A 23,309-nucleotide genomic window follows, 5' to 3' on the forward strand; every position below is an offset into this window, starting at 1 on the left:
CTTCCTGAATTGTGGAGCCTAGAATTGAGTGCAGTACTCCAGCTGTGACCTCACCAAGGCTGAGTACAGCAGGAGGATGACATCCTGTGTCTTGTTCAAGATGCATCAGTAGATGCAAGCCAGAGTTTTTTGGTTGCTTTGCCAGCTGCAGTATCACATTGGTGGCTGATGTTTGTCTCGTAGTCAATTATGACCCCCAAGTCTCTTTCGGTTGTGGTGCTAGTGAGTGTAGCATTGCCAAGCCTGTAATTGTGACATGGGTTTTTTTCCCCCCCGCCCCCGAGGTGGAGCACCTTGCAATTCTCCTTGCTGAATGCCATCAGGTTGTGATCCGCACATCTTGCAGGCCTGTAGAGGTTGGCCTGGATCACTAGCCTATCCTCAAGTGTGGATACCGTTCCCCAAAGTTTGGTGTCATCTGTGAACTTGGCCAGTCCGCTTCTGACACCAGAGTCCAGATCGTTTATGAAGACATTAAAGAGTACAGGTCTGAGAACAGAGCCTTGGAGGACACCACTGGTCACTGAGTGCCGTGTTGATTCAGTTCCGTCAACTACCACCCTCTGGGTCCGACCTTGGAGCCAGGTCCCCAGCCGTGCGACTGGTGTAATTGAGGCCACAGTTGCCCAATTTTTCCATGAGGACATTGTGGGACACCAAGTCAAAGGCTTTTTTTAAAGTCCAAATATATGATATCAATCTCTTCCCTTTTGTCCAGGTGATACGTCACCTGGTCACAGAAGGAAATGAGATTGGTCAGGCAAGACCTACCCACAACAAACCCATGCTGGCGGTCCCTCAGGATGTTGCCTTCTGTTAGCCTGTCAAGAATGGTTTCTTTGATATATTTTTCCAAGATCTTCCCAGGGATTGAGGTCAAACTGATTGGCCTGTAGTTTCCCAGGTCATCTTTCCTCCCTTTCCTGAAGATAGGCACCACAATGGCCCTCTTCCAATCTTCCGGTACTTTGCCCGAGCGCCACGAGTTCTCAAATATCCTTGCCAGTGGCTGTGCTATGATGTCTGCCAGTTCCTTTAGCACTCTTGGGTGCAATCTATCCAGACCAGCTGATGCAAATAATTTGATTGCAAGGTAATGACTTAATAGCTACTTGCTTCAGTTTTCAGTTGACAGAATGTGAAAACTCCTTCTCTTGCATACTTTTATATACTCCTCTAGCTATCACTGATCTTAATTCTGAGTTTTACTTGTTTCACATGTTCAAAAACACACTATAAAATACAGTAAAAATAATCACGTACTTTTTTGACCGGCTGTGTTTTTATGTAATCTGCTGTGGTTTTGCTAGAACAGGTATATTGTTCTCAGCTAACTGAAAGTGGAAGTCATGAGAGCCTTAATGAATTCATTTAATCAAAACAGCTATATGTTTCTAAATTATCATAATGAATAACTAACATTAACACAATTGGGAACTGAATGACTTAAACTATTGGAGCCAGGTCTATATACTGAGTTTTACTTTCAGTAGGAACTGCATGTACAACAGTACAGGTTGACTTTTACTTGCTTGTTGCCAAACTGTTGTCAGTACTTCAGTATGCAGTTTAAAAGAGCTAACTAAAATGCAGGCATTATTCATAGTTGTTCCTTTAAAAATAATTCAATGTTTCAGTGAGTATACAAAATGCACTTTTGAAAAAAATGTTCTGGGTAGGTGGGGTAGAAACTGAAAAATAGTAGATACATAAGGTGTGTTTGCCCAGTCTAACTGCTTTGATTTCCATGCTGCTAACTCCTTCCTGTGACTTTCTGCCCTTTCCATTCTACTGAGCCTGTGCTTATAACTTATTCCTTGCTGAATCTCTTTTTCTTAATCCTTAATCTCCAGGCTCTGACCACCATGCTTTACACACCATTCCGTTCAGTTCTGTTGCTTTGTCTTTCAGAGCTCCAGACATTACTCCTTCCAGGCTTTTTCTAAAAAATGCCACTTCCTGCTCTCTGTTATCTCCTAAATCAAACTGTCTTCCCTAAATATTGGCCCCTTTATCTGTTTCCTCCAACTATCTTCTTTCTGGTCGTCCTAGTTGCCTGCTTCTAACCTTTTCAGATACCTAAATTACCACTGCTAAAAGGTGTCATTGCCTTCTGTTGCTCTGTCCCGCTGTTGGCTGCTCATCTCTGCTGCTATGAAAATTGAAATTCCTTATCTTTGTCTCTAAGTATTATGCATTTCTGACCCTGCTTACATGTTATTTTATATTGATATGCCCTTTCTGCTCGAACTCTAAAATTGATAATCTTATTTTGTTTCCTGATCATTTTATACCTTTTCCCTATGAATTTCATCGGACTTTTTGCCATGCTCACTGCTGTTTATTGGATCCTGTGCCATGCAGTCTCATTCACTTTCAGGTGTTCTCTCAAACCTCTTTACTAAGCATCCCCTCCAAACTTAATGAAAGTCACGGTTGTATATTCTTCCACATTTTCGTATGATTGGGTGCATCATTGGCATCGTAGGATTATTCAGACATGCTGAGGTTGTCTGAACCTGTAGAAGGTGATAGACTAGTATCTATTTCATCCAGTTAATTATCCTCTAACTACAAACAAAAACCCTAACATACAAGACAAGGACAGGTTGTGCTGATAGCACAGCCTGTTACAAAGATGCCTCAATGCTTCCGGTTATAAGACACTGTATTTAGTTGCGTAAATTTTTGCTGTTTTTTCCTCTTAAACATAGAGCCGAAGTGGTTCAACTGCTTCTGCGAACAAGCATAGATTGTTTACTTATGCTTTGTCTTTTCCATGAACCATATTGATATCCACATACTTTGCAGCAGGATGCATCTTTTGCCATTCCAGTGAACGTTTACCCAAACTTGGGGATAGACCTTCAAGGAACTGCAATTTCTACATATTTAGGATAGAATCACTAGAGCTTCTCTGCTAAAAAAAGAATCTATTCACATGAGCATGCTGCAGCCCAGGGCTGAGCAAGACTTTCCCTGCAGTTGTAGCTCTCAGCTGCTGCAGGCTGTGCTGGGGCTGAAGATGTACTGGACTTGAGAACAGGAAGACTCTCTCTTCTGTGTGCTCACTGCCCAATCTATGGATACCTGGACAGAGTGAAAAAAGGAAACTAACTGATTCTAGTGCAGACAGGGCAAAAACATGTGATGGCATACTGGTCTTCCTTATTCAGTATATGGGATGGAGTTAGTCTAGGGACAACTGGAAGTTGTATAATGAAGGTTTTGTTTAAGACCTTTCTTCACTTGTCATGTAAATTAGGTCTGTAGTGAATGAAACGGGATTGTGGAAAGAAAAGGGATACTTACAGTTAAGCAGCTGAATTCTGCCCTTGGGAACCAGATTCTGTTCCTGCTTTGACCACAGAGTTCTGTGTTGTGTCAATTGACTTAACCATGTTTTTCAGAGGTGGTAATTAGTTGCAATTGAGGTAAGAAAGAACTGTGCTTTGAACATACACAATGCTACATCCCGCTAGACACTATGAACAATCTGGTCCCTGTCATCTCAATTTAAGTAACCCCAAATTAATGCAGATACTTTTGACCTTAATCTCTCTGTGTTTCAGTTCATCTGTAAAATAGATAATAATATCCCTTCACCTCTAAGGGATGTCATGAAAGTGATTTGTTTGTAAAGCACTTACATGCTATAGGGATGAGCGCCATAGAAAAACTCCCAAGTAAATTAATCATTTTGTTTTCAGTGCTGGGTTCAGATAGTACACAGAATTATGGGATGGGGGTCGCACATTGAATGATGAGAAGATGAACTGAATTGCTACTCATTAAGTGAGCACTGTCCGTTCTGTACTCTTAATGAGGTAGAGATCCTGGGGAAAGACAGTATATATGATCACGTAATTAAACACTGATATAATTTATAGACAACAAAGGGCCAGCTTTATGCTATTGCTGAAGTGCTGCATTTTGTTGTGGATTTTTATTACCTAGTATGTGATAAGAGTCCCAAATAAAGCCCAGATCCTGCAAACATTAAAACAGGCAACCTTAATTCTGGCATTCCCCATCTTTTTAGTGCTTCACCTTGCAATCATGTTTGTTTTGGATGATGACAGTACAGTCCTGCAGTACTGTTTTCATAAGCGAATATATTTTAACCTGCTAGGGATAGAGAAAACTTTAAAATTACTCTGTTTATGCCTGTGCAAGATTGAATATACATCCTTGTCAAAATGGAACTGAGTATTTGTGTCCAGTACATATGCATGCAATGTAATAAGTAATGGTGTTAAAGAATTAGTAGATATCTTTTCAGAATACCTTACATATTTTATATTTGAGTCTTAATACATTAATGGCACAAAGTAATGTTAGAATTCTTTTGGGTGCTAACTTTTATTGGACCAAGCGCATAGAGAAATAGGTAGATTGAAGTTGCTCCAATAAAAGATAGCACCCACGAGAATTCTTGCACCGTGCATATTTCTTGGACCATCATAGCCAGAACATCACATCAGCATTGCTGAAGTGCTGCGTTTTGTTTTGGATTTTTATTACCTAGTATGTGATAAGAGTCCCAAATAAAGCCCAGATCCTGCAAACATTAAAACACCTTAACTTAATGTCTGTAAGTTGTTTGAAGGGCATCTGAATTGTATTTACCTGCCCTCCCCACTCCCCCCAACCCCTTCTCCATTCTTAGGATAGAATTAGAGGTTGCTTGATGTCGCTCTTGTGCTGCCATAACAATTTTAAGCTTCTGAAAAGATTTATAATGATTTTTATGGCAGCACAAATGCAGAGCAAATAGATGTCACTCCCTTTTTTCGCACCACATCAGTGCACAACGAAAGGTACTAATAAATTGTGCTGCTTTATTGTGGCTGATGTTGCAGTGGTCTGTGGCACTACAGCATGGGCAGCCCAGAACTGCCTGTGCTCTTCCACCACCCCAGGCAGGTACTCTGGGGACTTAAGGAGCTCAGTCTTCTGATTGGGTCCCTTAAGACCCTGGAGCACCTGTCTGGGGGATACAACCCAGGGAAGTGTCTGCACGAGCAGAGAAATCTCATGTGGGTCCCAGTGTGGAGGCATGAGACCCAGGGAAATCCTGGACACCCTGTGCCTCCATGTCAGGACCTGTGTGACCCTGGGCCTGCATGCTGGCTCCTGTGCTGAGCTGTGCCTCTGTGAAGCACTGGTCAGTGCAGGTCCTGGTGTGAAGGCACGGGGTGCTGGGGATTCCTTAACTTCCATGACCCTCCCCTTCCCCCCTTTCCTGTGCCAGGACCCACACTGACCCATGCTTCAGGTGGAGGCACAGGTCACCATGGATCTCAGAGTGGAGGCACAGGGTGCTGGGGCTCCTTCAGCTCCCACTTCACTTCACTCTGTGCCACCTCCTGCTGGCATCTGCATTGACCCATGCCTCCAGCTGGATCCTGCACCTGCTTGCCAGGGCCAGCACTGACCCGTGCTTCAGGTGGAGGCAGATCAGCGCTGTTCTTGGCATGGGACGATGTAGGAGCCTGGTAATCCCAGGCTTATAGACTATCACTATATTTGACCTTCATAGGCAAAAGATTTAGTTTGGGAGGATTTTGTGCCACTGAATTAGCTTTTATCTGTATGTCTTAAGCCTGTGAACTTGTTCCTTTAGTATCAAGAGGGTTAAGTTGCATAGATTCTTATAATTTATTTTCAGTTCAGTTACTGGATCATTGAATCAGAGGAATTATAATATCAAAGACAAATTACTTAATTTCAAATGAAATTTTAACTTTTTAAAGTAGTAAAAATACCTGAATTATTTGTCCATATGGCTTTCAAAAACTTTTTACAAGTGCCAAAGTACCATAGTCCTGACTTAATCAGGTTTTTTCTCTGCAGAAACTGACTACTGATTTGGTTTTTAAGAGAAATCTTTTCAGAAGCTGAAATGACCTTGAATTGAGCTATAGAATACTTCTGACATTTCTGACCAAAGGTAGGGTCTATTCTGAGTTCTTTAGTCCTTCATTGAGATAATTCATGGTAAAAGCCTAAGGTTACTGCACAAAATATTAAACAAAAGGCTTATTCCTCCACATAGGTTCTTGTTGTTAAAGGATTTAAATTCACAAGTGATGGTAATTTTAGCGAGACTGGAAAGGGCACTTCCACTAGAAGATAATCACAGAATAACAGGCTGCAAAGATTTTATTCCAGTGGGTTTTGGGCATGATAGAATTGGCACAATTTCTGCATGCAAATGCAATTGCCTCTTAACAGTAAGACTTCATTAGACTTAAGTATGTAATTCCATTTGTCTTGATGGTGTAGCATATCATAACTTTTTTTAGTTTTTATATTCTTATTCAGTGGCTTATCTACATAAGTTTTGTAAAAGATAGGTCACTCTTAACCTTCATTTATTATCTGATGTTTTGCGACCGTGGTTTTTTCTGTACTTGAACTGTTGACAGAACAAAATTGATGGATTAATTTGCTGTGTTTATTTTACTGTTCAGTGTTAGGGAATTGGACTGTTTTAATTTACTTGTGATCTAGAATTTGCTTCAATTCCAAAATAAGTTGAATATTTTTACGATGATTAATTTTTTTCAGGCTATTATAGAATAATAAGGACTTCATATTGAAGGACTATGGACATGTCTTTTAACAGAAGCTTAATTCTCTATGTACTTAGATTACAACAAATATTTAATTTAATCTCTACCTTGTTTGAATGCGTCACAAAATCTCCATAAGGGGTGGCACAATTGGTATGAGAGAAGCCTAGTAAAAGAACACTGGCACAATGTCTTGGAATATATGCAACTATCTGCCTATGTAGTCCAGGTTTAATCTGGCATCAGCCAATCATTTCTTTAATTTTCTTTGCAAAGAATAAAAAAATTGAAATGCCTATCACTAAGAAATTTAATACAGTTAAATTTGCTTTTTTGTGAACTGTAAAAAGGTGTACCTCCCTTTGCAAATGTTTGAATCTTTTTTTTTTTTAATTTTGCTATCAGAAATAAGATAGAGCTTAGAGAAAAGAAGCTAATCTTTAATATGCAATTTTTTCCGTACTGATTTCTAGAGACTTAAATATTGGTCCTTCCCACTCTCTTTGTAGTAGAAGTACTGAATGCCCAATGGAAATCTGTATACAGTGGTTAATTTAGCATTTCATTTTTGAAGGAATTAGACTTTACTTTCTCATCTACTACTGCACACAACTAGCTTTTCCTTAGAGATTTTTATATGGAAAATACTAGCAGAGTATGGCCTGCATTGTCCAATTAATGTTTGTAGGTAGTATTATGTATATGCAGTGTTACTGGGTTAGACAACTTCCTGCTGTTTGATAAACATGCCATTTCAACTTATTCCAACTTAAAATGTTAAGATTTTGAAAAACATCTGTTAACTCTGCTCAAAATGAAGAAGCAAAAATATTCTTTTTTCAATTATAAAATGTGTATTTAATTTTTCAATACATAATAGATAGTGTTTTTCTCCATTTATCTGGAAGAAGAAAAAGGTGATTTTTTTTTTTGAAGGTGGGAAAGAGTAGAGTTTTAGCATGAAGAAATAAATATTTTAAAAGAGGCAGACAGAAGTAATGCAAGCAAAATTTAAACCACGTTTAAACCTCATGTGTGTGACTTGTGCTAAGAAAACGTAAGTAAAATTTTTGCCAAAATTATTGGTGTATTTTGACATCAAAACACTGTACAGCTGGCCCATAAAAGAAGAAAACAATAAAAAAAAAATAGTTTGAAGGACTGGAATGACTTAGAAGATCACTTGGAATCTTCTGCTATGCCAGTATGATCTTTAGACATTAGGGTATTGTGCTAGATCACATTTATATTCCAGCAGTGTCATCTTGAGAAAAAGATAATTACATTAATTGTTTCTACATTCCAGCTTCTCAGTTAAGCTGCACTTCACATTAGAGGATGCAGTTGGGTAGTCAGCAGGGCAACTGATTCATTGCTGTAAAGATGCTGTTCTACTCCACTTACACCAGTTTGAAAATAAAAAGGGGACCACTTGAGAAAGGCATGAACATGCCATACAGTTAACTTGCTTAAATTTAAACCTGTTTTGTATTACAAAAAAGTCTTCTAAATTAACTCAAAGGTTGGAAAATCAAGTACTCAGAAGTTTGGAAATGCTGGAAAAGTTCTTTGTGCAATCATTACTTACATCCTTGTGGGAATTCATTATGGTACATCTTAACTGTGGTCGTAGTAAGCAATAATTTAGCACTAGAAGCCCTTGGTTTCCTCCACTATCTTACTTTCCCCTGTGCAGTCCCATATTATTTTTCCTGTAAGGCCCCATCCTCATATATGCACAGAATGGACACTGCTTACTTACTGAGCAGTCTCTATTTACTTTCTCATTATTAAAACCCTGCTCTGAATATAAAATTATTCATTTCCTCTTGGCCTGTCTCACTGAACTGTAGCATCTGAATGCTTCACAAATGGAGTGAATTTATTTTCACACCACTCCTGTAATGTAAGGAATTCTTATCTTCATTATATTGATAGGGGAACTGAGGCAGAGTAAAAAATACTGTCAGAAGAGGCTCAACTGTGCAAAATAACTGCACTTACAAGTTAAGAAAAAGACTATAATAAAGTCTTATGTTTCAGGGCTGGAGAATGATCTTTTTTCCTCTTGCAGTGCATTAATGGAGAGGGGTATTCTGAGTGAGTAGGAAACTGGCCACAGCTAGAGACTGGGCATTGGATGGGGTAGATTGGTGCTTTGAGGTGGTAGTGACAGATGCCTTTCTGGTTTACTTATTCACTCAATCAGGGTCAAGCTGATTACTAGCTTTGGATCCAGGAAAGAAATTTCTATCAGGTCAAGCAGTGATGGAACCTGATTTTTTTTCTGTTCTCCACTTCTTACAAAGAGTTTACTCTCTTGAGGGTTTACTAGGTGGTAGGGTGAAATAAAATGGCCGGTGACATACAGGAGATCAGAGGGGACAGTTTAACCAGTCCCTTCTGGCCTTAAACTCCATGAAATTCACTCTAACAAGCTGTTAAGACAAAGTTAAGGTTGTCCTTGGGGATCTTATGCCCTTCCAGAAAGACTATTTCAGTGACATGCAGACTTCAGAAACCCAGGAAATAGTGTAAATCTGTGTGCCCACACAATCTAAACTCTGCCTTTTCTGGAAATGGCAGCTGCCGCTGGGGATTGTCTGAATGTATTTCTGTTGCATTGACTTTTCATTATACTGCATTCATTGGTAGTGACATTAATCAGTACAGTTTATACAGTGATTATAAGGAAATCGATTTTAGTCTAAGACCCTTCCCTATAGGTATGTGTTTTTTGGGAAATCCAGTAGGCCTCATCTCAGCTGAGCATGATACATACTTTATTGGGTTTGGTGAAGAGGAGTCATCTTGCCATGGAGGTTATCAGCAGTGATGTGATATGAGGCTGGTATGTGGGTTAATGGAAAATGCATTTTTAGATGGCCTATGGATGAGTATGAGTGGGTTTTAAAACAATGTGTGAGGATTGATGATTTAAAAATAGTGGCGTAGTTCCTTGTTTGCAGGCTTTGAATTTGAATGGGAGGCTGGTATAAGTGCTTATGTTCTGTACAGCTCACCTAAGCCCAAATCCTATCTTAGCAAAGAGAAGGCATTAGACTTTAGTTCAGTTGTCATGCACTATATAAGGGCTATTTAACAGGAGGCTACATGTGGCATGTGAGGGGTTAATCTGTGGGCCCCCTGCATTCCCTGATCACTGTTCCCTCATTGCTCCAGCTGCTGCTGTAGCTGGGGTCTCTAGGTTTCCCATCCCTTCAATGGCTTTTACTTCTTGGCCTCACCCCAAGGAAGGGCAAGGCAACATGGCTCAGCCCAGTCTGCAGTGCTAGTGGAAACCGTGACTTGGTGCAGTGGGGAAGCACATGGCCAAGGAGGTGAGGGGGGCCTGCCCACCCTCCTGTATGTCCGTTGCAGTAGGACTCTGGTTTCTAGTGCAGCCCCATCCACTAAGAAGTTGGACAAGTCTGTACTATATGGAGAGTGTGTTTGCCTATATGATGTGTTCATGCATCAGCTCATCACTCAGAGAAGGCAGAATTAATGTTGTGTTAGCAAGCACCTTAGCTTTTCTCCTGTTTTTAGAGATTTCAATGTCACTTATTTTAATAGTCTGGGAGAGCAGAAAACCCTAAGGTCAGCCTTACATTTTTGTAAACAAGGTATGTTGCTTTGGTCTCCTCTTTTCATAAATTTCCTTTGCTTCCTCCAAGGTATTGATCTGTTCTTAGCCTTCCAGCCTGCTTCTTGCCTTGTGGTTCTGAGCAAGATCCCTGGTCCCGTTGTCCTGCCCTTAACATATTTTTACTTAGTCTGGTTCTGTAAAGGGGGATGAGCTTGTTTTTTTCATTAAAATTTACCTTGTGTTAGATGCCCAGCATTGCCAAATTGGAGATGTTTTGGCTGAATTTTTCAGTTTACAAGGAACCACTGTAATGGAAAGTATTGAGCCACTTTAACTATAGTGCTGCTAGTGTCAAATGTGGTGAAATGTTTTTAACATAAATTTCAGTATTAGTTTTAGTTATCAATTTAATAGCTTAAAAGTGAAAGGGACAACCTGCAACTTGCTGACTTCAGTGGTAGAATGTTAGTTTCCTGTATTACAGGGATTTAGGATACTTAAGGTAGGTTTGCAAGTCCACACTTGCAAATTCGGTACAAAATATGGACCTGACCCACCTTCTCCCACTGAGGTCAGTGGTATGGCTGGCATTTATTGCAATGGGGCTGGATAAGCCTTTTTATGTTGAGTCCACTTAAGAGTAATTAGCCTGTCATTTTATTATAAAAACACTTCTCTCTATCTATTGTGATGCCCCAGATGTTTGTTATCTAAGACTAGAACCTTTCAGTAGGAAGAGGAGGAGTTTTAGCTGTCAATTCTAGTGGCTGCCGACTACTCTGCTTTAAACTGGTCTTTATTTACTTGAATACAAGATTACTTTAAGTTTAAAACAACCCCCAACACATGGAAAGTTATACATTTGTTATAATTTTCCATGTATAGAATCTAATTATTGGAAGGTCACCTTAAATTCTTCCCCTGCACTGCTGCAACAGGGGTAATGGTGGCGGAGGGTGGGGATGGGCATGCGGTGTGGAGATAAGTGATGGAGGGACCAGGCAGTTGGACCCATATCCCTTGCAGGCCTCCCTCTCCCCCACACTGATTGCCCCACCTGCTCCTTAACCATTTTCCTCTTCCACCAGTTGCTCCCCCTGCCGTAGCTGGTGGCAATTCTGGCTTCAGCTCTGGTCTGAGGCACTGAGCACATTGTGGCTCTGGCCCTGGCTGGGCAGTGACAGTGGCAGCGGCAGCAGCAGCAGCAGCTCTGACCCTGGCTCCAGCCAGACAGTGGCCCAAGCCCAGGCAAATATCAGTGGTGGTGGCAGCTTTGGCCCTGCCAGGGCAGGCAGCAGCAGTTGGCCCAGGCTCAGACCTAGGCCTGGTTTGAGGCCATAAGCGGAGCCATAGCACGTACCTGCCTCAGGCTGGTACTTGAATCCAAGATGAGGCTCCCCTGTCTAAGTTGAATGGAGAAAGAAACCTTATCCTGGATTAGAGTACATATGGTATCCTATTACTGCAATACTCTACAAACTGTTACTGTTCTACAAGAGGCAGAAATTTCCCATTTACCATCTGTAATTTGGTTTTCAGCAGTTCTTTATGCAGCTGAAGAACTGTGCTGTAAGAACAGCCTACTGGAAATCAACATAGCTCTTTAATTTGTTTCTACTTATATTTTTTCTAGCTAGCTGAAGCAGAACCTGAGCTTTTAATAATGTAAGGTTTGATTGTTATTTTGCAGTCTACCTTAGGAAAGGAATGGTGTGTATCTTTCTTTCCTGCAGAGTTGACCAGAGACAACTGTAGCTGAGCTAGTTATTGTTTCTCCTCTTCTGTCCTCACTTTGGAGGAGGAATAAATAGATTGTTGCATCCCTGCTTCAGATACCATCATTCCTAAGTCCCTATTTCTCTGCAAAGCTGAGCAAGGTGGGTAAAAAAAAATGTGATAAAATTAATGGACTTGTGGTACGTATTCTTGTGAACCATGGTCCTTGAATCTGAAATAATTTTCAAAAGTATTTCCCAAGCTTTTCGAACAAGAGAAAAAAGGAGTTTTTTAGACAGCAGTGTAATTTAAAGCCATTCTGTTTGTTCATCTGACCTGAAACATATAAAGACACCCAGGATTTTTTTTTTTTTTAGACTAGACTGTAGTGGGATAAGAATAATTAGGTTGTCAGTCTAAAACATGGGATGAAAAGTATGCCATAGCTCAGTCAGTTATCGACTGTTGAAGCACTTTGATATAAAATAGATTAGCTTTAATCTTTTCAGCAAAGAAATAGGATAGCCTGCAGAAAGTGAGCTGTGCATGCAGTTATTCCAGAATATTTTACACAATTTAACATTCAAGGGCCCTAGGAGTTACTTTTTAGAGACATGAAGAGTATGTTTATATCTCATGCTCACTGATTGATTTCTAGCAATGGAACAGATCCAGCTTTGTAAGGAACTTGGAAACATTACTGCTGTAACAAATTCTGACTTGGTATTTATTAACGGTAGATTTTTTTTTATCAGAACACTTAAGTTTAATCAACTGGTCAGTGCCCATCTGACAAGTGATCCAGTGACTCTGGGCAAAATCCTGCTCATTTTATTCACACAGGTCTCAACCAAAGCAGCCAAATGTTTAACTTGATGTATGTGACAAGCTACCTTTGTTGATGGGACAGTTCACATAAAGTATGCATAGATGTATGTACAAAAAAGTCAATAGTTTATACTAATGAATTTAGTGACACAATTCATGTTAGGCAAACAAGATTTGTCATTTACACTTTCATCCTGTATTCTATCTGCTATGGTTCTAGACATGCAGAAGTCTTGCTTGAGGAGCATCATTTTTCCAGGTAAACACTGTCAAAAGTGCATCTGTATCTGATTATGATGTTCTCTAAGTTTTCTCTCAAATGCTTCTTTACAAATCCTCATGCAGCCATGACTGATATATAAAGCTATCTGAAACACTTTGCTGGATCACATAATACAGAAAAGCTCGTTATCCTCAGCTATTTAAAAACGAAACCTACTGCTACTACTACTTGATACAGCTTGACATCAGAGAGGTGACGGTGACATTGCATACAATGATCTATTTTTATCAATAAATCATAAACTTAGGAAATATATGATGAATAATAATAATCTTTATACGTACATAAAAGACTCATGAATGATACATTAAGTGTAGAATTATTCTGCTCGGAAGTAAATCTAAAGTGGCAGCCATTAAAATGCAGGGTTTTTGTGTTTTTCCCTCTAACACATTTTATATAATATGTAATGCATATTTCGTGGCTTTTGTTCAGAAATTTGTAAAATCTCATATATCCCTTTCTATAGAAAGTTTGCTTACTAGTTGCCTGGGGGGAATATTAACTCACCTTCATGATGGCAAGTCTGATAAACTTTCATATAATAAGGCAAGCATTTAGTTAAGAAATGAGTTTGCATTTCAAACAGTTGCTACTAGGTATATCTTTTGTTGTGCTTTTAATCTTGTGACTTGCATCAGTAGAAGTTTAGGAGCAGGTGTTACCACTCAGAGGTATGACGAGTGGTAGCTGGATGCCCTGGGCAGCTGTCAAATGCAGGGGAAGTGGCGACTTCCAGCTGCTGCGGCACAACCAGCATGAGTCCAATTATGGCAGCAGCTGGGAGTTTCTTTTTTTGGTTTTCTTTCTCTTCCCCAAAATTGGCACCTGGGGTGGTTGCCTAGATGCCCCACTCGTGTTCATAGTGGCATAACCACAGTATGCAAGTGTTAGTGATCTGACTGCATCTGTTGCAAGGACCTTTTATACCTGGACATTCAGTGGAAAAAGCCTGAAAAAGTTTAGAATATGAGCTCTGCAGCAGTGTGCAGCCTGCTGAAGGGTGCAGATGGGGGCAATTCATAGGGGCCTGGAGTCTCTGAAAAACCACTCCACAGACACTGCTACTGCTGCCTCTCCTGGCTCCAGAGATGTAGTGGTTATTAATGGTAGATTAATATCTGATCCCCTGGACAGATCCCGTTCTCTCTACTCCCTCAGTTCTTTCTGTGGGAACTTTTAAGGAGCCTTTTGTGCAGATTGAATCAAATGCAAGTGGATACCTGCCCTTTCATTATATGTAGTGGAATCAAACCTGTTTCAGTATGTGCATGCCTTCCCCCTTTTTCCTGTACAAAAATCCAGACATAAGACTATATGAGGGTTCTTTAAGGTGGTTCAAGATGCAGATTATGCAAAACCTTTGAGGATACTAGAATGTTGCTTAAAAAAACAAGTGAAACTTGCAAAGCAAAGGTGCAAAGAATCTGCCTAATTCATGGATTACCTGTGTTCTGTGCACTACTTTAATCTCTAAATATATATTATTCATGGAATTTTATAGTGAAATGAAGACTAATTGCCTGGTCTTCTGGCACTACTTTCAGCTTTTTGAAATCACAATCTATAATAGTGGCTACCATCTGATCCAGCATCAGTGGATAAAATCATGGCTTTCACTCAGTAAAACTTGGGAATATTATAATTTTTAACCTACCTATAGATAATACATGCACTGTTCCTGCATGTGTCACAGTTAGCTGTGTCTTGCCCAGTCCGATACGAAAGCCTACAAAGATAAGAACATGAGGTCATTACACATGACTGTTGTAGCCTTGGTTTCTGTCCACTATTGTTGCTATTCAAAGCAACCAAAAGTTCAGCATTCTATTTCCATTTTAGTGTTGAGCGTGAAAGCTAACTGTCTTTCAGAATATGCTTCCAGAATTAGTGTTTTTCACCATAGGTTTATAATATGAAGGTGAGGGGAATTTTGAAAAATACGAAGAAAGTGTATTTAATCATTAGAGGGGGAATGCAATAATTCATGTAAAGTCTACTTCTGTAGATGTTTCTGTAGAAAGCTTTAAGCAAACCATATTATGTGAATGTCAGCTTTTAGACCATGTTTTTGGTGCACCCAAGTGATACATTACTGTGCAATTAGTATAGACGCAGCAATTCTGTCTTTATGCTTTCCTACGCAGTCTTCTCAGAAACTTCTGCAAACCACAGAGACTCTGCTAGCAGTAGTTAGAATTGTATATTTCTGGAAGATATAAATGTGTACTTATTTGGGAATTTTCTCTGGAAGTGGATGAAGGATTGTGGTAGAATGACAGAATTAAAAAACCAAGAAAGTACAGCATTCATACTTCTCTTACTTGTCTACTCTCCATATTATGTTGTTGTGAAGGGCTTGGGAGACTTTTTTGAAAGTGCTTCTCACACCAGAGACAAAGTGCATTAAATTTATAGAAGTAGGATTTCTATTTGATTTGAATGGGTAAAACTTTAGTGATCATTTGTATTGACAGGTGCCTCACCCCCCCATGTGGGCAGAAACTCTTTTAAAATAAACTCCTGTTTGTTTTTAATACAGTATTTTGTGTCATGAAAAGTATTTTTTCTACATGGCAAATGAATTTTACACTGGAAAATAACCCCACCTTTTTTCAGTTCCAGTTGTATTCATAGTAATAATACGTTTGAGGAAAAGCTGCATAACTTGTGCTTAAACTTCTTGAAGTAAAGGTCAATTTTCAGACTGTCAATAGCTTTTTTTTTTTCTTTAAATGTCACTTTGAAATCATTTTAATTTAATAATTTCCCTTACCTAGTTTAACATGGTAATACCAGGAATGATAAAATTAACTGATACTTAATTCATACAGTAAATTTTTTGGAAGAAAAACTATTTACTAATTACTAGAGTTTGCCTTTCCTCTCACCGATAGGCAAAAGTAAAGAAACCTGAATGGAAAATACTGTGCCATAGGATATACCTCAGTGACACAGTGCAGCATCATAGAGAGGCTGTGGACCTAGTTTGGATATCATAAATGGTATACTTGCATTAATGTGGCTCTCCACATGGCCCAGTTAGGTCTTCTGACTTTTAACTTGGCTGGAGTGCTGTGCAGATGTGGCCATGCAGTAGTTAATGTATGTGTGCACAGCCCAATGTTGTGCTGTGTGTGGACATAATTTTTGTTTACTTAAATTAAAACTTGAATACCATATTGTGCTTCAAAAGGCTCAACTAGTATAATATAAAATATTAATGTAGAACATATTGCTCAAGTTATTCTGTAGGCCTAATTCTGAACTGGAAAATAACTATTACTTAACAGTTCAGAAATCTTCATTAATGTTGCTAAATACACAGCGATATCTGAAAGTTGGGAATTCTCACAATTGCTGAACTCTTCCATTCCTGAACTTTTTTTGCTGTTTTCTTTCTCAGAACAGTCTATCCCGTCTGTCACCGTTCTCAGGCTTTCCTATTTCTTCTCGGTTTGTGTATTTAAATAACTGAACTACATAGATGTTATTTTCCTAGAACAAAATAAATCAATAGGATTTGTCTGTTGTTTAATTTTTGCTAATCAGTTCATGTGCACTAGTAGCAGAGAGCATATCAAATAATTAGGAGTGCTTGCAGACATACCCCCCCCATGGCACTTTATACTTGGTGCATTTCTGCATTGAGCCTTGTGCGTGCCTAGAAGAGGCAGTGCATTACTTCAGCCTGGCTTACCCAATATCTGTAAAGATCAGGCACTTTAGTGGGGCTTTTTTGGCACTTTTATCAAACAGCTGATAGAATCAGCTTTAGCTAAAAGCACCAAAAACCCTGCTGAAGCACCTGATCTTGACAGATCCTGCAGACCTGGGTCAAAGTAACACGCTGCTGGTTCTAGTAACGTGTTTTTTTTGTTTTGTTTTGTTTTAAATGTCTGCAAGCAGCCTATCCTTGGCTTTGACTTAACTACTTAGTTCGTTAGCTATTTGGTGCACAACCTATCCCAGCAGAATCTGAGGCCATGCCTTGTGCTATTATGTGCTATGGTAATGATAACAATAACAGGGCAAGTTGCATCTTGTTTTTACCTATAAGCTAGGGACAATTTCTTGTATATAATTTTTAAAGCACTTTAGAGACAGCAGTGTGAATTGTATTAAGTGCAGTAGTATTAGTAATACCCACTCTTCACGGATAAGAACATTTTAAATCTTAAGTTTAAATCTTCTGGGTTCAAAATTTAGGAACAGAACTAGGCTTTTGGTAAAGTTCTTTTTCTTCACAGGGTAGTTAACTGTATTCTGGTAGTATTGCTTTCAGGGAAACTGCTGGTTTTTTACTGGTAATTAATTGAATATTTGCCTGTCGTCTGTTAGTGGGATGGCTCAATATCTTTCTCTCATGACATGTAAGTTTTCTAACTTTAGAAACAAGAGTCTCCTAAATGAAGAGTTAGGATATATTTAGTCTTCCACCCAAGAGATTGTGTAGTAACATTTCACAGTACAAGTACATCATAAATAGCTGTACTTCTGAATTGGTAAAGGTTTTATTTGCGCTGGCTCATAAGTGATAGCTGCTGTGACCTAGTTCAGAAAGTAGGCAGCATTGTTGTCTGAATATAGACTTCACTCCAAAGATGAATATTTGCCAGATTTTGGTTGGACATGTACACTAGTCCTGTAGTTCCCAAACTTTCTGATTTGAGCCCCAGAGTACCTGTATCAAACTTCTATAAAGTTCTTAATTAAAGGCATATAGAGCAAGGTCTGATCTGCAGACCTCTTACCATTCAGCATTTTAGCAGAAGGAGAGCCCTTAATGAAGCACTATATAATCAATATTGTACCCAAGTGGCAGTATTCTGTTGTTTTCTTTTCTTTCCATCATCACCAGCCCCAGTAGGTCAGGAGTCAGCAAGCTTTGGTCACTGGACTGCAAAGAGGTCCCGCCTGTCCTGGGATGGTCCAGCTATGCAGAACTGCACTGAGCTGCTTCTCCCCTCCATGGCACCTTGCTCCTTTCTCATACCTGCACTTACCTTGCTGCAGGGGGGCTAGTTATCTGCAGTGAGGATTAAGTGCAAGTGGCTAGAACTCATAGCAGGGTGTGGAGACTTGCAGGCCACAGCAAGAAGTCAGGTTGCAAACTCTGGTTCACGGGGCAAAGGTTGCCAATTTCTATTCTAGGTGGTCACTGAGAAATTATTGCTAAAATGTCACGGTCATGTACACCAAATTGCTGAAACCTTGAGAAAATTATCTTACAGAAAAAGTAAAGGTTACACACTGTGTGTAGTAATACAGGATACTGTATCTATAAAAGGATGATAAGTTAGCTGCTGTTGCAACCGTAAGTTTGAAGTTATTATCACTATTAATTAAAATCTCAATTTTATTATTTGTTTTTGGGGTTTTATTTTTTGTTAAGACTCTTACATCTTTGTTTGAACAATTCCTTCTGAAGCTGGCTAATTTCTAGTCACTTGGCAGTTTATCCCTTACGGGAGGGGTGGGCAATTTTTTCGGCCGAAGGACTGCTTAATGAATTTTGGTGAGCGTGAAGTACCACAACGGTAGCCCTGTCCCTTGACAGGTGCCCCACCCCCTGGTTGCCATCTTTGGACTGGAAGTCCCACCCATTAATCCCTAACCTTTGCCACCGGAAGTCCCGCCCCTTACCCCAGAAGTACTCCTTTGGGGAGGGGGGTTGCCATCTTGGAACTGGAAAAAAAAACTAATCATATACTAAAAGTCAAATATCTATCATAAAGTATTTTAATTTTATTTCAAAATATATTTTTGTTGGGATTTATGTGCATTTGTGTAACGTTTATGGTGGTGATTGCATAACGGCTCAAAATAAAGTCTTACTCTTGTACACTGTGGGGAGTATGTGGAGTGCAGTTGGAGGGGTGGGTGTGTATGGTGGGGTATGGATATGGGTTGGGGGTTTGTGAGGGGGCATGGCTGTGTTTGGGGGATGTAGGGTATGTTGGCAATGTAGGGGGTTGTATATGTGAGTGGTTTGTGTGGGGGGAGTGAGCAGGGTGTGGGTGGTGTTTGTGGGATGAGGGAGAACAGGGGGGTGTAGGGAACCCCCCATATGTTTTCCCCCATGGTGCACAGTGCCCACCGCTGATGGTGGCAGCAGCTGCAGGTGGTGGGCCCTTAGGTTATTTGTGCCATGTGCAGGCGGTATGCCTCTGGCCAGTTCTGGGAGCTGCATGTGGCAGTGAGGAGTGGACCCAGGCCATCATGCCTCTATTGTACAGGGCTTACCTGCAGCTCCCGGCACTTGCGCACCATGTGGGGGGAGCCCTACACGATGCAGCTGGCTGCCTTCCCCGATCCCTGCCACTACATGCAGCTCACGGGACTCTGCTGTGTAAAATCACTGGTGGCAAGGTCATGTGTTAGTGTATCCTGACTGGTTCCCCTTCCTTCTGTCCTGAATTCTGATTTCTTCTGCTCTTGGTCTCTCATAATTAGAAAGTTGTTAGAAGCCAGAAAGGTTTCTTTGTGGGGGGAAAAAGGGAAAAGAATGATGAGATGTGGTGACACTTCCGGGGAAGGGAGGGAGTGGACCTGAACATACTTCTTGTCTATCAGTTTAGAACACTGGGCATGTACTTGCAGTATTATGGTGTTCAACGAAATGTAATGGCACAACGTATTGAAGCTCTTCAAGGAGAATTCATGTAATTATTAGATATCAATCATTAGAATACCTGTCCATTAAAAATAAAGTTGTATCTTTTTGATAAGTACACTCAAAATCAGTATACACACCATTTACTATTTCCTTTGTTAATGATATTATTGAGTGTACTTAAAGTTAAATCAGAAATGGTTTGTCAATTAGTTTAAAGCACTAAGCCTAGACTAGAAATGCCATACTTGTAATAACTACAGTGCGATACTAAAATTCCCACTTAAATGGGAACTGGGGAGTGCCCTTTTAGGTTGGCCAGTCATCTGATTGCAACATCTTATTTTTTCCCAAACATTTCTGTAAGACATTGGATTGTTTAATGCATTATCAATTCCAGACTTACATTTGCTATAAAGTTCTCTCTCTTGGCTTCATGAAATAATCCATTCTTTGTGTTGGATTAAGTTTTCAAAAGGGATTTTTGGTGTTTAAAGAGCCTTAACATGTACACCCTGATTTCTCATGGTGGGGGGGAGAGAGGGCAAAGGGGGGCAAGGAAAATACTCAGCACTACTGAACTTGAGCAGAGCCTTAGTCCTTCTCAAATTGTACCACTGTACACAGTTAACAGATTATTTCCAAGTACCTTGTGCAAAACTTTACATATCCCTGAAGTTTTTTAAAGCTGTACAGTGACTGGATCACCTCTCTTCAGAAATGTCACTCTTTTGTACTGAACACATCGAGCCTTTTCTTCAGAAGATGTATTTGCTGTACTATCTGTCTTTAACTACTCTAATGATTGGAGATGTTTCCTTAAACCTAGAGAGTACTGGAGGTGGTTATGACATGGTATTTATACGAGAACTTATTACCTGCTTGGTTTGAACAGAATGGTTCTATAGAATGGTTGATGGAGTTTAAATTATTTCTTGAATTTTAAATTTTTATCAAGGATATTAATCATCTTTACTCTAGGGCAGAGGTGTTCAGCCTCTAGCCTGCGGGCCAAATGCAGCCTGGGAAGAATTGGCATCTGGCCTGTGGAGCTCACCGTGGCTTAGGAAATTTGGCGGTGAGGAAGCTGTGGTAGCACGAGTAAACTTTAACCTAATGGGCAGTGGTTTTGCTGTGATGTCATGGAGCGCAAGATGGGCTGTAAATCCCTCTTGTGAAGTAAGATAAATTAGCCTGTTCTGAGATCAGGCTCCTGTGGCTAGATAGCCATCAAGCTAAGTTAGCTTGGGTAGCTTTATTTTATTTACTTGTATACATTTTTATGTCTTTGCAATTTAAAAAAAACATTTTTCAAGCTTCTGCTGAGTTGATCTGTCCATTCTATCTCTTTATTCTGAAATGCTTTCTGACCTTGGAATTGCCTGTAAACTCACAAGGCAGGCCAGTGAATCTAAAATCTTCTTGTGTTTTAATTGTTAAACCATGGCCAAGGAAGCACTGTGAGTGAATACCTGATCTTGCTCCTTTGTTATACTCAATTTCATCTGGACTTTTTTATGACTTATTAGGTGTCCAGCAGTCTTCTGATGTACTCCTGGATAAGCTCTGTATCAAATGTGTTGTGTTGCAGTGCAGTGGAGCCTGGTCATTCCAAATTCCACCATGCTTTAGCATGGGAACACAACTGTGGGAGGATAGGCACATGAACTGGCTCTGCAGTTTGGTTCAACAGCAAAGAAAATGGATGAAAACCAACATTTTAAGAGAGAGAGAGAGAGAAAGTGTTTTCTTAGAGCAGTGACTGGATGTGGAGGCTATGAGGCGCTAGTGGTTGAGAGACGAGAAGATACAGGTAGAATTTGCCATTATAATCTCATCTTATAAATTATTTTCTGTTTGTGCTTCATTCTGACTTTTCTGACTGAAAGAAGCCCTCTTTTTTTATTTTTCTCACTTACTTTCAGGAACAGTATTAAGAAAGAAGCTCTGGTTTTTAGTTGGGGGGATGGAAATGTTCACAACGTGTATGCTGGAGGAAAATTGAGTCTCCTTACATTGCCCTGTAGGTAATTGGGTATAATCCTTGCAAGTCAGTTATTTTCTTTAACAAGCAATAAGGAAAGTAATGACTTGAGTGTTAGGAAATTTGATTTATTATTCAGCTCAATCACAATAAGTAGTGAAGTAAATGTGAAAATATACAGTATTTATTCAGAGAGACACTTGCAGCTCCAGAAGAACTAAAATTAATGTATCTGTCAGCAGGCATTCTAGGAACCCATAGTATTTACATTACTGTTATGTTTGATAGTGCTGGAGCATCCTAATGTACTAGGGAATATATCTTTTTAAAGGAAGGCACAGTCACTGCCCTGAAGAATTAACAACTTCAGAGCTATATTTCTGTAGTATTATTTTTCTTTTTACAGATCTGGACACTGGCTGATCAAACCTCTCATATGAAAGTGATGCAACATGCATAAATAGATAGGGAATTAATTGGAAAGATGTAGAGCTGAGAATAGAACCCGTCTTGGATTTGCTGAATTTGAGTTGCTACTAGCTGGGAGACCATTGAGCTACGAAAATGAAACCCAGATTCTATTTCTGCTTATGTCTTTAAGCACTCTTTGGAGGGTAAATCAAGTCTAGTTTTATATGCTGTTCAGCATTATCTAAAAATGCAATGCGTTTGCAAAGGCCTTGGAAAAATAGCTTTCCTGTTGTCCGATACCCCTCTCTCTTTTCAGGTAGGGAATCCTTTATATTGATCATATTACTTGGAGGCATGATTTTTATAGAAGTGAGTCTGTTCCAGATGCACGTTGCATTAATGCACCAAACAGGGTCAACAAACTTTTTTTCTGAATATTTAAAGGTACATAAGAAAAAAGAACACAAGAGATGCTACTTACTGGTCAGACCATAATTCCATCTTACCCAGTATCCTGTGTTGCAGTGGCAGAGAGTAATCTGGAAAGGGAGGCGGAAGTGGGTATGACCATGGGATTTTTCACTGTTCTTCTCACTTGCAGCCTCCAGCATTTAAGGTCTAGGGAATTCTGATTCGGAGGCTGTATCCCAAACTCCCATGCTCAATAGCTACTGACATACTTTTCCTCCAAGAATTTGTCCAGTCCTTTTTCGAAGCTGGTTAAACTGTCAGCTTCCGCAACATTTTGTGGCAATGAGTTCCACACTTGAATTATATACTATGTGAAAAAGAACTTCCTTTTTTTGGTTTTAAACTTACTACTTAGTAGTTTCATTGCGTGACCTAGTTCTTGTATTGTGAAAGATAGTAATTAATAAATCCCTATTTACTTTCTTTTCACCATTTAGTATTCTAAGTATTTTGTAACACTTCTAAGCAAACTTGTTTAATTAGCTTTAAAGCAATGGGCTTTTGAAGTCCTTTTAAATTGGCAGTTTTGGAGAGCTTTTAGCTCTTGAAGTGGTTTTGTAGGTGAGTAGCAAAAACATAAGCCCTAATTTTTCAAAGACTTAGAACGTGCTCCTGTTACTAGTCCAATTGGAACCATTTACAGTATACACATTTAGGCATCACACATGCATGCTGTAAAGCATCACATTTCTAAAGAGCATTATCACAGACAATTCTAGGAATATGTCTTTGTAGTACCAGGACTTTAAGGTAGATACCTTTGGAGTCAGCGAAATAAGAACATGCATGCACCGGCAAGCTCAGCGGACAAACAGGTAAGGGATGGGGACAAG

General features: G+C 39.7%; 2 protein-coding genes across 3 annotated transcripts in view; one reads left to right on the forward strand and one right to left on the reverse strand.

Annotated features, from left to right (window-relative positions):
* DOCK1 (dedicator of cytokinesis 1) overlaps positions 1 to 23,309 on the forward strand; it is a 599,368-nt gene that overhangs the window by 208,651 nt on the left and 367,408 nt on the right. The window lies entirely within an intron of this gene.
* FAM196A (family with sequence similarity 196 member A) overlaps positions 1 to 23,309 on the reverse strand; it is a 64,235-nt gene that overhangs the window by 4,474 nt on the left and 36,452 nt on the right. The window contains exon 3 of the mRNA XM_019502994.1: positions 14,652 to 14,723. Within this exon, the coding sequence (XP_019358539.1) occupies positions 14,652 to 14,723 (72 nt within the window). The remainder of the gene's footprint in view (positions 1 to 14,651; positions 14,724 to 23,309) is intronic.

This window comes from Gavialis gangeticus, unplaced genomic scaffold, assembly GCF_001723915.1.
Source record: "Gavialis gangeticus isolate Ggan-Ray unplaced genomic scaffold, GavGan_comp1, whole genome shotgun sequence".
NCBI lineage: Eukaryota > Metazoa > Chordata > Crocodylia > Gavialidae > Gavialis > Gavialis gangeticus.